This window comes from Pelobates fuscus, chromosome 3, assembly GCF_036172605.1.
Source record: "Pelobates fuscus isolate aPelFus1 chromosome 3, aPelFus1.pri, whole genome shotgun sequence".
In the NCBI taxonomy this organism is placed as follows: domain Eukaryota; kingdom Metazoa; phylum Chordata; class Amphibia; order Anura; family Pelobatidae; genus Pelobates; species Pelobates fuscus.
Window position 1 is genome coordinate 256,945,407 of NC_086319.1, and position 15,822 is coordinate 256,961,228.

A 15,822-nucleotide genomic window follows, 5' to 3' on the forward strand; every position below is an offset into this window, starting at 1 on the left:
TTACTTTTCCTGGAATGCATCATATAGCATTATAAAAACCCATTTTAGAGAGATGGTATATGTATGTGCTATGGGCAGGTAATATTGCTCAAGAGTTTTGAAGACACAGAGGAATTTACATATCAATGATATGCCATAGATATTGCAGTCTTAGTTATCTACTAAACTCATATGTTCTCTAGTCAGAGTGATAAGAGCAGATTTAAATAGAATGTTTTGTCCCGTTGATTTGTTTGTTTTTACTCTGACTTATGGTGGTGGGTTGGGACCCTAAGTTACAATGGAAAGAACGGTACCCTAAATGACAATGTGATGGGGGCGCCCTAGTTATTTTACATTTAGCAACAGGCTAGATGTAAAAATAACCCCTCCCCCAAATCTTGAGCTTTAAGATTTACCTATCAGAGCAGTCTTATTGATTGGTTTAATCCGGGTGCTCTGAGTCAAATTGCAAGGCGTGTTAAGGCTTTATAAGCCTTTCCCGACCCATCGGAGCTCAGTCTGCGCGGTGCCCTCGCTGGGTGAAGATGGATTATTTTTTTAGCATCAGGATTTACAAAAATTTCGGCGTGTTTTGTTTTTATTTATTTTTAAAAGTTTGATGGGACTTTTTATTTGGCCCTTTTTGGGGGCTGAAAAAGGAAGGTTTTTGAAAAAACGAGATCAAATGGTCGGTATGATTTTTTTTTTTTTTAATTTATTTTTTTAACAGGTATTGATGTTAATTGTTTCCTCCTTCACAATTTAGGGTGAGAGGGTTAGGTAGGCTTTTATTTTTTGAAGGGGGATGACTAGGCTCTTGGGAACCCCTAGTCACCTTGGAGGGGGTTATTTTTACATTTAGCCTCCACCCGCCGGCCTATAGTTATTTAGAGCCCCCGCCCACCGCTTGGAAGAGTGGGGGGAGGGGGGAGGGAAGGCGTAGGGGACACACAGAATAGGTACCCCGTCCCCATTATAACTTACGGCCCCTACCCGCCGCTCATGGGTGGTGGGAGGGGAGGCAGTAGGTGTCCCTATTCTTCCCCTATTGTTTCTTAGGGCCTGCACCTGCCACTCATGAGTAGGGGCCGAGGGAGGACACTAGGTCCCCATTTAGTTTAGTGGACCCCACTTGCGGTGCTCGTGGGGACACTACCTCCCCACAGTTACAAATTTTTATTAGAGCCACACTAAGGGGCACTTTATTAGAAAAGGTCTTTTTTACAACAGTGAGTAGCCACTGGCTGCTCACTGTTTAGTAGACATGCCCCTACTCATGTTATAGCGAGTAGGGGCAGAAGGGACATTTTAATCTTCCTCAATTACTAATACCAAGTCATCTTTATTTCGTATTGGTAAGTTTGGCTGAAAGTCCTTTCAGTCTTTTAGTAAATAGCTCCCTAATACCATGGGAATTTAGGAGTTATCTACTAAGTGGCTGCAAGATGCAGCCACAGCACAAATTGTATCGGAATTGAATTAATTAGAATGAAATTCCAATCCAAACAAAAAGTACCGAATTGTGTCCTAACACAAATGGACAAACAGTTCTCATTCTGTTAGGATGCAATTCGCTAGTTTCACCGGCGTTGGAACTGAGAATGAAGCAGCAGAAGAAGAGGTGAGTATTGAGTTAAATTGCATTGACTAGAGGGAAATGGAGCTGATTTAGCACCTCCAAAACTGGTCAAACATAGGAAAAATACATAAGACTAAATAGTCCCTACTTTGTCTTCTGTTTTTAAAGAAAACTAGATCAATTATGAAGGAAAGAAGAACAGATTGTGAGAGAGGAAAAGAGGAAGCGATTGGGGAAAGGCAGGCTTGTTCACACCATAATATGTAATTTAAAGCCCACTAAGTGTAGGATGGCATAGAACGTCTTTAAGACATTAAAGCATTGAGGTTTGATAAAGGGAGAAGCTTAATCAAGCCTTTTCTGTAGATGCAAAAAGAGAATTAATTGCTTAATTTTGACAGTAAGTAAACATGTTGGAAAAAAACTATATTCAGCCAAAAGCTGCATGTTCTTTATTTACTTAAGGAACAGTACAGGATCTTGTCACAATCTGCAGTTTGTCTTCTAGGTCCTGATAACAGTGATGGGGGTGGATTTGTCCCATTGGATGATCATCATGAAGCAGATGATCACCATGATGTTGGAGATGCCTTGATGGAGCCTACAGAACGTATTGAGAGGAGAAAGGTATGACTGTCACTCGAAGGATTACAATTCAAAGATTATGAAAAGAAAGAGCAATATTTACAGAAACAGGTTTAGCACATAGTATGTCGTGTGTCCCCCACCTTAACTGAAGAACTCAAACAGCCATCTTTCTGTTTTTGATTAAGCAGCCAGGAGTTGTTACCTTGTGAATGTACAAAATAAGTTTTATAGAGATTTTGTGCATGCAGATGAAGGAGCAAGGCACAACAAGAAGTGGCATGAATTATGTATATTTCTTACTACAAAATATGTATGTAAATGTTTTTAATTTTATTGGAACTTCACAGAAATTCATCTTGATAGGTATGAGTGTAGACCCAAAGGCGGTTTATTTTATTGTTATTGAAAACTCAGAAGTGGGGGTGCAATGTCAGCCCCTTCATGACTGATGGTTTGTAAGGACTTATTGCCTTAGCAAGTGCTTTCTCGAACTTCTGTCATGAAGGGTTTAAATGGTTCTGCAAAAATTGAAGAACTACCGTATGTACAGCCAATGGCAAGTTGCCATGCACATGATGTAATGATTATTGATAGCTTGTATAATGTATTTGTTATGTAAAGGTAAATACTTTTTAGTGAGATTTTCATGTTATGCCGAACAGATGCAGTCTGAAGAGAGAGGCTATGCTCTACGGGAAAGAGTGGCTCTGCAAGATCCACCCGCTAGCGTGCAGGTAAAAACTAATGTACTTTTCTATTTTCTGCTTCTTCTTCTTTTTTTTTTTTCTACACAGTAGCTGCTGTTTCTTGGGTCATGTTGATCTCTGGTTCATTCTCCATCTTCTTTTTCCACAGAATGAAGTTCTAGACCACTGGCGCAGTCTAGATCCTTTTGAAGCCTGTGCAGAAAAGCCATTCAAGAAAGGTACCATAGATGTCTATCTGATATTTTTTCTTGCTTGACCCGTCTTCTCATGTTTGATTTATGCTTCTGCCTCCCATTTCCCTACGTCAGGTAAACATTACACACTGCCGCGAGGTGTGGTAGAAGGAATGTCCAACAGAAAAAGGAGGCTGCCCTGCAAGCTGCAGGATTTCATGAAATGGCTGTCTTCCACGCGTGAGTATCATTCTTCCCACGTGATTTAAAGATTCAATTTTTCTTTTTGTAAAGGGAGCTTAAATAGAAATTGTCAAATCCAGAGAAGTGACAATTCTTTGTTCTTTCACATTAGTAAACTGTTAACTAATATTTTACTTCTATTGTATGTAAGTTAGATAAATGAAAGGATAGTGCTAGATATAGTTATACTTTTTATATTTATAAAGAAGCTCTGAGGGACAAATATGGGATGGAAAAGAACTAATATGTGTACTATGTGTTTTATATATTTAGCACTTATTGAGAAATATTTACATATATTAATACAATATATATGAATATAAATAACTCTATAGGCTTATTTGTAATGGTGCTTATCCAGAGAATGGATTGTGGCTGGCTTATATATTTAAAGGAACGCTATAGTCATGGGAGCCAGTACAGCTTTACATGGTGGTTTTGGTGTATATAGCGTGCCCCTGCAGCCTTTTCAATGTAATGCTGCCTTTTGCGAGAAAAGGCAGTGTTCACATTTTTCCCAAATAACATATCTTGGTGTCGTCACTCAGTTGGCTATTAGAGGCCCTTCTATATTTCAGTCCTGCAATCTTTGCAGGACCTATGTTCAGCGTCTCTACACTATGCATAGAGGTGCAATAATTTGCCTTGTATGCAAACTGTCCTCCCAATGCTTCCTTATCAGTGTTGATCATCTCAGCCAGAGATGCAGTACGGCAAGGCAGGAAAACTGCTTGCTTCTGGGAAAGGGGGGACCTTTAAATGGTGAGTATTGCACTTTAGCATTAGGAACACATGTTTGTATTCCAAACGCTATAGTGTTCCTTTAATAAGTACCTTTGGTTATATATTTAACGATACTAACCATTTTGAGGATTCTTGGATTCAGTTAAATTATTAGAATTTAATAAAATAGCAATAGCATTAAGAATACTTCCTTATAAGGCACAAAAACAAAACAAAGGCCTTATTACCTATACACACATCACATAACTACCTACCTAACAGAAATACAAACAGCAATGTATATATGTGCTCACTTGATGTTATCATAGCTACCTGCTGCTGGAATCAGCCCATAGTTAGCAATCCTCTTAGTCAGTACTTCTATGCCCTCCTGCACGTGCTTTAGTTTCTTACTTCTCCTACTTCCAAGTAACCTGGCATGGTTCATATGGCATTTTCTGCCACATAGGTTTGCCTATGATTTTTGAGTGCCTGCTTTCAGCATCATAGACCTATCCCTTTTCCCATGCTCATACTTAACCCATATCTGTTTATCTTGGAATTCACCAAAACGCTTCTTCACTGTTTGGGATTCAATTAGCTGTAATATATGCATAGTTATTAGCTAAAGTGAGAATTCAAAGTAAACTCAGAGAGAATTTAAAATTTTAAGTGAAAATAGTGAAACTGGAAAAATTCTCTTAGTAAGCTATGCTTTCAGTTCTGGTACACTGGCCTTAAAGGGCAGTACTACATGTGCTCATTAGATTGAGCATATAATTTTATCTATACATTGTGCTAGCAAATGTATAGAATAGGCTTTTCTCCCACCTGTTAGTCAATGCTGAGGCATTTGAAGAGCAGAAAACACTTCCCACTAGAGAGTATAGAAACTGAGTGACGTCACTAGGTTTACGGCACGCTGGTTATGAAGTGTCATTGAGGAAGTGTCCAAAAGCAGGGCAAATCACTGAAGCCTAGATGCGCAGCAGAGGATTGGTGTTACATGAAGAGTAGCGCCCACGAAGATTGAAGATGATAGCACTGGAATGGAGGAGAGGTGAGCAAGTATCTATATGTTACATTGAATACATCATGTATCTTTGTGATATGATGTATTCAATGTACATGGTAGCGATTTAAGGTAGTGTAATATCTAATGGTGCACTAACACAATCTACAGATAACCCTCAAAATACACACATATATATTCACTTAACATATAACATTTTACATATATTTATAATGCTGCTAAAAATTTAACTAATACGAAATTGCTTATAAGGTAACAGAATTTAAAACCTTGTCAGAGAAAGGAAAATAATTGGTTACATGTGCTTTTACTATGAGAACAAGTTAATATTACAACTGTAGATTTATTGGAGTTATTTTTTGTAGTGATGTAGAAAGAAGTTGGCACTTAAATTAGATTTTATACCTTCATTAGATCTGCACGTGTGTGATGTTTAGTATGGTGTAGAGAATCTGATTAGCAGCAATGTTTGAAAGAAGGGGGAAAAACATCTTCTGTTCTTTATACAGACTTTAACCAGTCAGACGCAGGAAAATCCAGAAGGAAAGGTCCAACATTTGAAGGTAAGTGGAAGGTGCCTAGATGGTTAGTAAATATTTCTGGATATATTAAAAAGTAACATTACATGGTGCAAAGTATCCCTGGTAAACGTGCCATGCACCCTCTAGGCTTTCAGTGACAAGTAACTTTTAAGTCCTGGTACTACTAGTAGCATAGGACTTAAGTCATGTAAGTTCACTTCTTTTAAAACCAATCAATATTGTATCTCTTTTTTTTTTCTTTTATGCAGACATGGAAGTGTTGTACTGGAAGCACGTTAAAGACCGTCTTGCACAGAAGCAGCTCCAGAAAATTAAGGTAACAACGTTTATTCCATGGCTCAAAATTTCCACTCTGCCTTTAGCCATTGGCGAGTGAGAATTCCACCCTGTTGAATAGAAAAATTCACCCATGGTAAGTGCGTCATGGGCTCACCAGATTTGCACTGGTGAGTGACTTTTAGGACCTGGGTAGCTGCGGTGGACTTGGCTAAAATCAAGATTGCTTCAAAAAGACACAAAGTTAAAAAGTTTCTGCTTTTGGGTTGCCACTAAAGGGATATTTCTGAAATTATAAGGAGTGGATTATTCTAAGACTGCTTAGAAAAAAAAGATGGGAACAGTCTCATTCTGCAAGCTCATAACATAGCTCAAATTACATAATATCAAGGTGTTCTGTTCTAATTAATGGTCTAAAGTACTAAAAATGGATCAATCACTGTGCAAACCAGGGGAGCCATCAGACACTTTGATTAATCTACCTCATTATAACTACAGTAATTATTGACTTCCCTTTACAGAACCCACAATTTGCAAATGTGGTAGCATTTGGCAGTGAAGAGGAGCCTGTTAATCCTTTTGAGCCGCTACGTGATGATAATTGTTTGGATCATGATGACCATGCAGGTGAGACCAGAATTCTATGTTTCAGAAATTTGTTATTGATACATAAGTGATAGTAGTTTCCTTGGTTCTGATTGCATTGGCTTAACTATACCAGGTAACACTGGACATAAGTAAACACTCGATCTATAAAGAGCAGTGAATGTTCAGTACTCACAGAACGTGTAAACAGTAGAAAACACTTATGGGACCTAAAAGGCTAAATTAAAACCGTAAAAACACTTCAGCTTACTGTGCAAAGTTTCATCATGAAATGCTGCTAAATCAAAGATACTGCCAGCTGTATCTGGGATGTAACTTGAGCTCCTGCCAATCAGCTTTTATCCAAACATGTACAGTGAGGGGGAAAAGTATTTGATCCCCTGCTGATTTTGAATGTTTGTTCAATGACAAAGAAGTCTAATTTCAATGGTAGGTGTATTTCAACAGTGAGAGACAGAATAACAACAACAAAATCCAGAAACACGCATGTCCAAAAAGTTATAAATTGATTTGCATGTCAATGAGTGAAATAATTATTTGACCCCTTCGACTTTGTACATGGTGGCAAAACCCGTGTTGGCAATCACAGAGGTCAGACGTTTCTTGTAGTTGGCCACAAGGTTTGCACACATCTTAGGAGGGATTTTGTCCCACTCCTCTTTGCAGATCCTCTCCAAGTCATTAAGGATTCGAGGCTGATGTTTTGCAACTCGAACCTTCAGCTCCCTCTACAGATTTTCTATGGGATTATGGTCTGGAGACTGTCTAGGCCACTCCAGGACCTTAATGTGCTTCTTCTTGAGCCACTCCTTTGTTGCCTTGCCTGTGTGTTTTGGGTCATTGTCATGCTGGAATACCCATCCATGAACATTTTTCAATGCCCTGGCTGAGGGAAGGAGGTTCTCACCAAAGATTTGACGGTACATGGCCCTGTCCATCGTCTCTTTATTGCGGTGCAGTTGTCCTGTCCCTTTAGCAGAAAAACACCCCCAAAGCATAATGTTTACACCTCCATGTTTGACGGTGGGGTTGGTGTTCTTGGGGTCATAGGCAGCATTCCTCCTCCTCCAAACACCGCGAGTCGAGTTGATGCCAAAGAGCTCAATTTTTGGTCTCATCTGACCACAACACTTTCACCCAATTCTTCTCTGAATCATTCAGATGTTCATTGGCAAACTTCAGACGGGCCTGTATATGTGCTTTCTTGAACAGGACCACCTTGCAGGCACTGCAGTATTTCAGTCCTTCATGGTGTAGTGTGTTACCAATTCTTTTCTTGGTGACTATGGTTCCAGCTGCCTTGAGCTCATTAACAATATCCTCTCGTGTAGTTCTGGGCTGATTCCTCACCGTTCTCATGATCATTGAAACTCCACAAAGTGAGATCTTGAATGGAGCACCAGACTGAGGGAGTCTGACAGTTATTTTGTGTTTCTTCCATTTGTGAATAATCGCACCAACTGTTGTCACCATCTCACCACGCTGCTTGGCGATGGTCTTATAGCCCATTCCAGCGTTGTGTAGGGCTACAATCTTGTCCTTGACATCCTTGGACAGCTCTTTGGACTTGGCCATGGTGGAGAGATTGGAATCTGATTGCTTCTGTGGACAGGTGTCTTTCATACAGGTAACGAGCTGAGATAAAGAGCACTCCCTTTAAGAGAGTGCTCCTAATCTCAGCTCGATACCTGTATAAAAGACACCTGGGAGCCAGAAATCTTGCTGATTGATAGTGATGTAGATTAATTTAGAAATAAACAAATATGTTTAAATGTCTATCTGTTCCTGTCCAAATCTGAGATGATTAAATTGCGTATACGCAGAAGTAAGTTCACACTGACACATGGAGTTCAGGTTAAAAGCACTTCAGAAAATGTAATGGCATCTGGTTAGAAAACGAGTATGCAGACCCTTTTAAAGGCAAAATGACATCATCATTGAATATCAGATAATAACAAATAAACATCATTAATTGGATTAAATGTTAAGTGACTATATCAGTGTCCACCCATCAATATTATTAATTGGCTCAGGGATTTGAGTGACTAGCTAGGTGTCCTCCCACCGGGAGGTGGTATTGTTCTGGACACGGGTGTGGACAGAAGGCTCAAGCGCCATCTTTCCCAGCATGAGGTTTACTCGGTGGAAAGGGGGGCTTGAGCGTCATTTTACACAGTGATGTCAGGTCTTGTGGTCAGGTGCAAGGTTCTCTTATGAATAGAACATTTCATTAGTACAGTGTTCTCATGGCCTTGGCTCTATCCTTGGTTATACTTTGTTGCATGTTACAGGAGATTCAATAATTCCGCAGTCAGCTATGTCTTTATAGAAAATACAGTCTCTGTTCATTGTATTAAATGTGCTGGGAAACTCTGTCATGTAATGTAGTTTGAAATGGATCAAAATGGAGGATCTGTCAGGTAATGAGGACAAAATGGAGGGTCTGTCACAATGTGAGGTTAATATGGGGTTAGTACAATAATTCAGTACAAGTTCAATAAAGATTTTTAATAATTCTACATCAGTAGTATAGAATGTATAACGTTTTTGACATACACTTTTCTGGATTATTTTTGGTATTCTGTCTCTCACTATTAAAATTATAGACTGGTCATTTCTTTGTCAGTGGACAAACGTTCAAAATCAGTAGGGGATCAAATACTTTTTCCCCCTCACTGTACAGCTTAGACTGAGCCCTCTAGAGCTAAGCCCCGGACCTCTCATCAGTGGAACTCCACGTTGCTCTGAACCCAAATTAGTAAGAAAATCATTTACCTTACACAGAAGATCACAGGAAACATTTGCCCTCTCAGCCTTTTGTGGTTGTCCGTGTAGCTATTATTAATTCAAAATATATACATACATTTTGTAACTGCTGCATTTATGTATTGGATTATGTATGTATTAAATTATGTTGCTGATCTCCATAAAACCTTTACTTATTCCCCTCTCTAAGCAGATGACCTCTCTGACCTTGAAGACCTCGGAACGGACGTACCAGAATGTTTGCAAGAGGACCCTGCTCTTGGTAATTCATACTTATGGCTTTGGGTAAAAAAAATACCCTTTTGTTCTTTTCGTGCCTGTTCAGGAATGTACTCATACTGGTATCTGCATGTTCTCTCCAAACTTTCTTAGATTATTTAAAACCTGTAATTGTTTATTCATCGAGAACTATTTTTATCTTAAAGGGTTACTGCATGCACAGTTACCATATCCGTATTTTGAAGGACCCTGTATGTACAGCAATACAGTATGAAATGCTGCACATACCGAGATATTTAAAGGAACGTGCATCACTTTAAGACAACTGTCTCATTTAAAAGCTTTAGCTTTGAATTAGACCATTGCCTCACTCTACAGGCTGAATAAAAGCAGGCAAATATGATTTATTTATTCCCTTATATTTTCATGATTTTTTTTTTTCCTTATGCTTTCCACATTCACTCCAGGGAGGACAATGATCTAACAATCAGTGTTCTATCCCTAGGAATGATGAAACAATGCATGGGCATGCCTGAAAGATAAACATTTGTGCAGTTGGAAGAATCTCTTCACCTTGCAACATTCTGACAAGGGGAGAGGGAATCTGATATGTGTGATCATACAGAGTAGGCTCTAATGTCAGTTTTTTCCTCTTCTGCTACTGAACAATACTGCCCTGTTTCTGTAATTAATGAACTGGTCTGAAAAGGAGATGGTTTGGTGGGGGGCTTGAAGAAACTCCCCTCGCCCAGAGACATGCCCAATAATGCAATCTGAGCAAGTTTATAGTAGGTTGACAAAACCAAATATTTTCTTGCTTTATTTTGGTTTGAATATTTGTTTGTGTTTGCTGGTTTTAAAAAAAAATAATTGTCAAGTGATGCATGTCTCTGTAATGTTGCTGACAGAGGTATAACCCTGCCTCCAGCAGTTTCCATTAACCAGCAAAGAACAAGCATTCCAGACTGGATAATGTCATTTCTGTGCATATTCCTTGCACAGAGGGTCATTCATTGGTTAAAGGGACACTCCAGGCACCCAGACCACTTCTGCCCATTGGAGTGGTCTGGGTGCCAACTCCCACTTCTCTTAACCCTGCAAGTGTAATTATTGCAGTTTTTTATAAACTGCAATAATTACCTTGCAGGGTTAACTCCACCTATAGTGGCTGTCTACTAGACAGCCACTAGAGGGAACTTCCTGCTCTATAGCACAGAAAACCTGTGCTAGAGCGTCGCTGGACGTCCTCACGCTGTGTGAGGACCTCCAGCGTCGCTCAATTCCCCATAGGAAAGCATTGAAATTAGTTTTCAATGCTTTCCTATGGGGAGACCTAAAGCGCATGCACGGCATTGCCGCGCATGCGCATTAGGTGTCCTCGGCCGGTGGGCGGGATCAGTGTCGCCAACCGTCCGACGGAGTAAGAAGGAGGAGCGTCGCGGAGGAGGAGACAGCGACGAGGGACATCGCCGCTGCCTCAGGTAAGTGACTGAAGGGGTTTTCACCCCTTCAGCAACTGGGGATTGGGGGGTGGGAGCGAGAGGGAACCTCCAGTGCCAGGAAAACTGATCGTTTTCCTGGCACTGGAGATTCCCTTTAAGTGTGCTAAGCTGATGCTCTCAGGATCTGCATCCAGGTCCTGCAGCTCTGCAGAAGATGGATATCATTCAGCCACAATTCGAGGCTCGGCAAGAGGCAATCCATTGCAAAAACGGGTTGTCCCCTTACTGGTAAACAGTACAAGGGTAATAGCATCATAGCCACTACCGGGTTGTATAGTGGTCTACATTGGTTATGATGCTCAGAGTAATCTTTTATATAAATGAGAGGGAAATCTGTCCATTTATTAAAGCCTACCAATAATTACTTTCTTGCTGTGTGTTAGAATTCCATGTGATACTTGGGCACTATAAAATATGCTTTGTTAAAACCTTTTTATTTATTTTTATTTTTTTAAATCACATCAATTATGTATGATAACCTTATTCACTTTTTATGTCTCAGAACCTTGTGAACTTCAAGACCAGATGAGTTATGAGGAGCTGGTGAGAAGGAATGTGGTATGTGACTTTGTTATATTTTCTTTAAACTGCTTCTCTTCAGATATATGCCAATTGTACCCCACATATTATGCTACAGGGAGGGTTAGTTACTTGTAAATTCCTTTTCAATGTTATACTAACACAGCATGGAGCAAACAAATCATGCAGACTGACATAAAACAATGCTGAAATGTTTTGGTAAAAGACTGTGTGCTGCTTTAGTTGGACTATGTGGAATAAAACAATAATATAGGAAAGGGGATTTATCGATTGCTAAAATACAGTCTTTATGTACATTATGTATCTGACTGCAAGCACAAACTACAATTAAAGGGTTACTCCAACCCAAAACAGTGATTGACATTTCCTTCTGTCCCACAGTATGATGTGCATGCTGGCTCTGTGTAATGTGTGCGTGCTGACTGTGGTTACGATGTATGTATGGTTTTTTTTTTCTGGCTGTGTGTGTGTGTAACGGATCTCCTGGCACCCCGACTGAGTACCCCTCCGTTAAAGGATGCTCCTAGGGCTCCTGAGGACTTCAAGCCCTGCAGCAGACACCACAACCACCGACTCTGAGAGGCATAGGAATCCTCTCTAGCATATGAATGCTGTATACAGCCGAATAGGAAAAACCATACGAATAGGTTTACACTCCTAGCAGTCAAACTGGAACAGCATACAATAAATCCTCCCCCAATAATGAGACGACACTTCACTTTGAGGGTTAAGCAGGAACTGAGGCTGGCACTCCCAGCCTGGTTTTTATTACAGTTGTTGAGAATACAGGACCGCCCACAGGGAGGGACAAAACAACCAATAGCATAATGGTTACAACCCCAGGTTCCCTCCCCTCAGATAACCAGTTAACATAATTATTACAGCCAGGAAAAATACAGTTTTTATACATGTGCTATAACTTTAAAACCATACATCCAATCTTCATAACAATTACATATTTTGAATCAGCACACTTTAAACACAAACACTTCCAAATCAGACAAATCCCTCCAGTGGATCAAAAGTTGGGTGGAAGTCCTTTATGACCGACCGCAAGCACAATTTCCATCTTCGAACGGGACTTAGTCTCTGGAGCTGCAAGTTCAGTAGGGAAGAAGGTAAGGGTCAGCGGTGTTTGTGTATTTGCGCATCCGATTTTAGTTCCACAGAATCTTTAGCATACACCGCTGACCGCGTTCGAATGAACAAAGATGGCCGCCGCCACGTGTTCGACTGTCGAATGGCGGCCACCCAGCGGTCGGCAATTAAACTGCAGTAACCTCACAGCCTGGGAGGTAAATTGCCTGCACATTTTAACTTCTGGGTGGTCCGCCTGTGTGGTACTTGGTTCAGTAAGCCCTATTTACTGAACCAAGAGGGAGAAAGCCAGGAACAAGTTATTTTACAGGTCTGGGGACATAGTCTTAAAGGAGCATTGTTCACCAAAGTTGTCCCCAGACGGTTCTTAAAGGGCCATACACACCGAATAAAAGTCCATACGTTTTAAGGGGCCATAGTCTTAAAGGGTATTGTTACCCAAAGTCTCAATATGTCCCCAGACTGTTCTTAAAGGGCCAGCAGCAGTACAATAAAATACCATTCACTGTGCTTAAAGGGCCAGCAGTCGCACAATAAAATACAATATGCCCAAATAACCCAGGGGCCATAGTCAGCAGGTAGGAGGCGGGCAAACAGGCTTCTCCAGGGCCCAGTGGCGAGGTTGGTTTCGCCATAGTGTGCCATGTGCTAGTGTTGCCGGTGTGGATCAGAGTTATTCAGCAGTGGAGTTAAGGGTGCTTTTGACTGAGAGTGAGGGAAGTGGACTATGGGCAGAAGGAAACGGAAGGGGCAAGGCATAAAGGCCAGAAGAAAAGTTGGAAAATGGGTTGTATGATATAAACAAACAATATGGGATTGAAACGTAACATGTCGGTAAGTGCAATGGTAGGGAGAAGGTGAAAATCAAACACAATGAAAAGCGCACACCAGCATACACATCCATTAACTCTCCACACTAATATATCACTGCACGCCAAACAATTACATAACTGCATTTACACATTTGCAATCTATATATATATATATATATATATATATATATATATATATATATATAGCCAAAAAATAATCAGCACTCCCAGGATTTATAAATAAGCACAAAAATACTTTACTCCATAGTCAACGTTTCAGCACCTCTTGGGTGCTTTCATCAGGACAGCATACCCAAGAGCACCCAAGAGGTGCTGAAACGTTGACTATGGAGTAAAGTATTTTTTTGCTTATTTATAAATCCTGGGAGTGCTGATTATTTTTTGGCTATATATATCTACTCGGCAACTATGTCTCTAAAAACATCAAGGATCGATTTTTAGAGACATAGTTGCCGAGTAGATTGTAACTTTTTTTGTATGTGTCACTTTGTCACTATTGATACACTTTCACACGTTTCACAGCGGGAGCACTACTGACCCCTCGGCTGTCTCATTCTTACATTATGAATAGTAGGAAAAAATGTTCTTTTATAGAACATGAAGTAAATATTTCTTCACTTCTAAATATCCCACATCCAGATCTCAATTTTGAGATCCCTTAAATTTTGCTTACTGCAGTTCTTTCACGAGGGTTTGTTACATGTATCTTAGCCTCCGGAGTGTACACTCCATCACTTAGCAACTGAGGTGCACGTCACTATACACGCCCAGTAGTTTGAGCGAGGACCGGATACTTCCGGGTATAGCTTCGCTGCTTAGCAACCACAATGCACGTCACCACGCACGCCCAGCACCACGTGAGGCGTTGGGACACTTTCGGGTTCGGCTAATCACACGCACGCGATTGGTGAGTTATTCATTTGTATTGTATATTTAAATGCCGCTTTGTCACTAGTTGTTTGATCTTGAAAAAGACCCTTAGGGGTCGAAACGTCGATTGAATAGATGCGTTACACTTTGCTGTAAACTTTTTTTCACTACATTAAAATCACCGAAAAAAGTCCTTTTGAGTGCTCCTACTTCATCTTTGACCATATATCTCAGACGCTGGTAGCACCTAAGGCAAGATAACTACAAATCTCTTAAGGGTGAGTGCCTGAATTATCTTTATTTTTATATATATATACATATATATCCATAGCCCTGCAGTCGCTGACACATACATTCCCTACCACTCCACGCAAATACAAACCTACATTCACATATTTTCCGGGGTATTCCCTAAATTCTGAAGTGTAGCAAACTAAAATCCAAATGGAAAAACAAAGTAAGTTCTGACAATAAATCCCACTGTAATACACCACAAAAATATATCCCTGCATTTACAAGATCGCAATTTCCATTGCTCCTCCTGAGATTGGAATCTAGATATGACTGTGTGTGTGTGTGTGTGTGTGTGTACTGGTGCTTGGTGTTGTTTTTTTTTTTTTTTTTTTATTGGTCCTCCTCCTGCTTCCTTTCAGCAGGGAGGGGGCATGATCTCTGCTGATCCAGGTGGAGTTTTAAGGGACGCTATAGTTACCAAAACAACTTTAGCTTAAAAGAACATGCTATAGGGTCAGGAACATAAACATGTATTCCTGTTACTATATTGTTAAAACCACCATCTGGCCCCCCATTGCCTTCCTAAATATAGTAAAATCTTACTTGTATTCAAGTCTGCAGCTGCTGCCCCTGACAGGGGCAGACCCAGCACAAGACAAACATAGCCCTGGCCAGCCAGCATCTACTCATAGAGATGAATTGAATCAATGCATATCTATGAGGAAAGTTCAGTGTCTGCATGCAGAGGATGGAGACACTGAATGGCAGTACTGCACAGTGTGGAGCACTGCCCAGGGAGCACCTCTAGTAGCCATCTGATGTGTGGCCAGTGGAGTTATTCCAAGGCTGTAATGTAAACAATACATTTTCTCTGAAAAGACCGTGTTTACTGCAACAAGCCTGAAGGGAATGATTCTACTCACCAGAACAAATACAATAAGCTGTAGTTTTTCTGGTGACTATAGTGTCTCTTTAATGAAGCAATTTGGTTTCTAGATCATGCCCCTTCAGTCTCACTGCATTCTGTGTAATATTTGCTAGCTAAACTTTAAGAATGACTCTATGAAGAGCTTCTAGTTTTGGAACAAAGTAGGAAAAAGTTCCTTCTTGACCCCAGAAATGCAGTCCGATATCTCCTTGGATCAAAAACCTGTTACCCCACTAATTAAAAATGATATCACAGAATTTTATGTTTTTGCAAGTATTTATCAAATTGCTGTTTACACATCTGTATCTAGTCTGATAAAACCACCTCATTGTTCTTACTGTAAAGGACCCTTTCCTTAGCTTAGACTAAATCTCCTTTTT

The 15,822-nt window shown here is 40.2% G+C and overlaps 1 protein-coding gene across 3 annotated transcripts in view; it reads left to right on the forward strand.

Annotated features, from left to right (window-relative positions):
- The window catches only part of NCAPH2 (non-SMC condensin II complex subunit H2), a 52,006-nt gene that overhangs the window by 23,076 nt on the left and 13,108 nt on the right, over positions 1-15,822 (forward strand). For all 3 annotated transcript variants that reach the window (XM_063445483.1, XM_063445482.1, XM_063445484.1), the window contains exons 10-18: positions 2,070-2,188; positions 2,812-2,883; positions 3,005-3,074; positions 3,165-3,269; positions 5,538-5,591; positions 5,819-5,886; positions 6,368-6,473; positions 9,412-9,480; positions 11,442-11,497. In XM_063445483.1, coding sequence (XP_063301553.1) covers positions 2,070-2,188; positions 2,812-2,883; positions 3,005-3,074; positions 3,165-3,269; positions 5,538-5,591; positions 5,819-5,886; positions 6,368-6,473; positions 9,412-9,480; positions 11,442-11,497 — 719 coding nt within the window. The remainder of the gene's footprint in view (positions 1-2,069; positions 2,189-2,811; positions 2,884-3,004; positions 3,075-3,164; positions 3,270-5,537; positions 5,592-5,818; positions 5,887-6,367; positions 6,474-9,411; positions 9,481-11,441; positions 11,498-15,822) is intronic.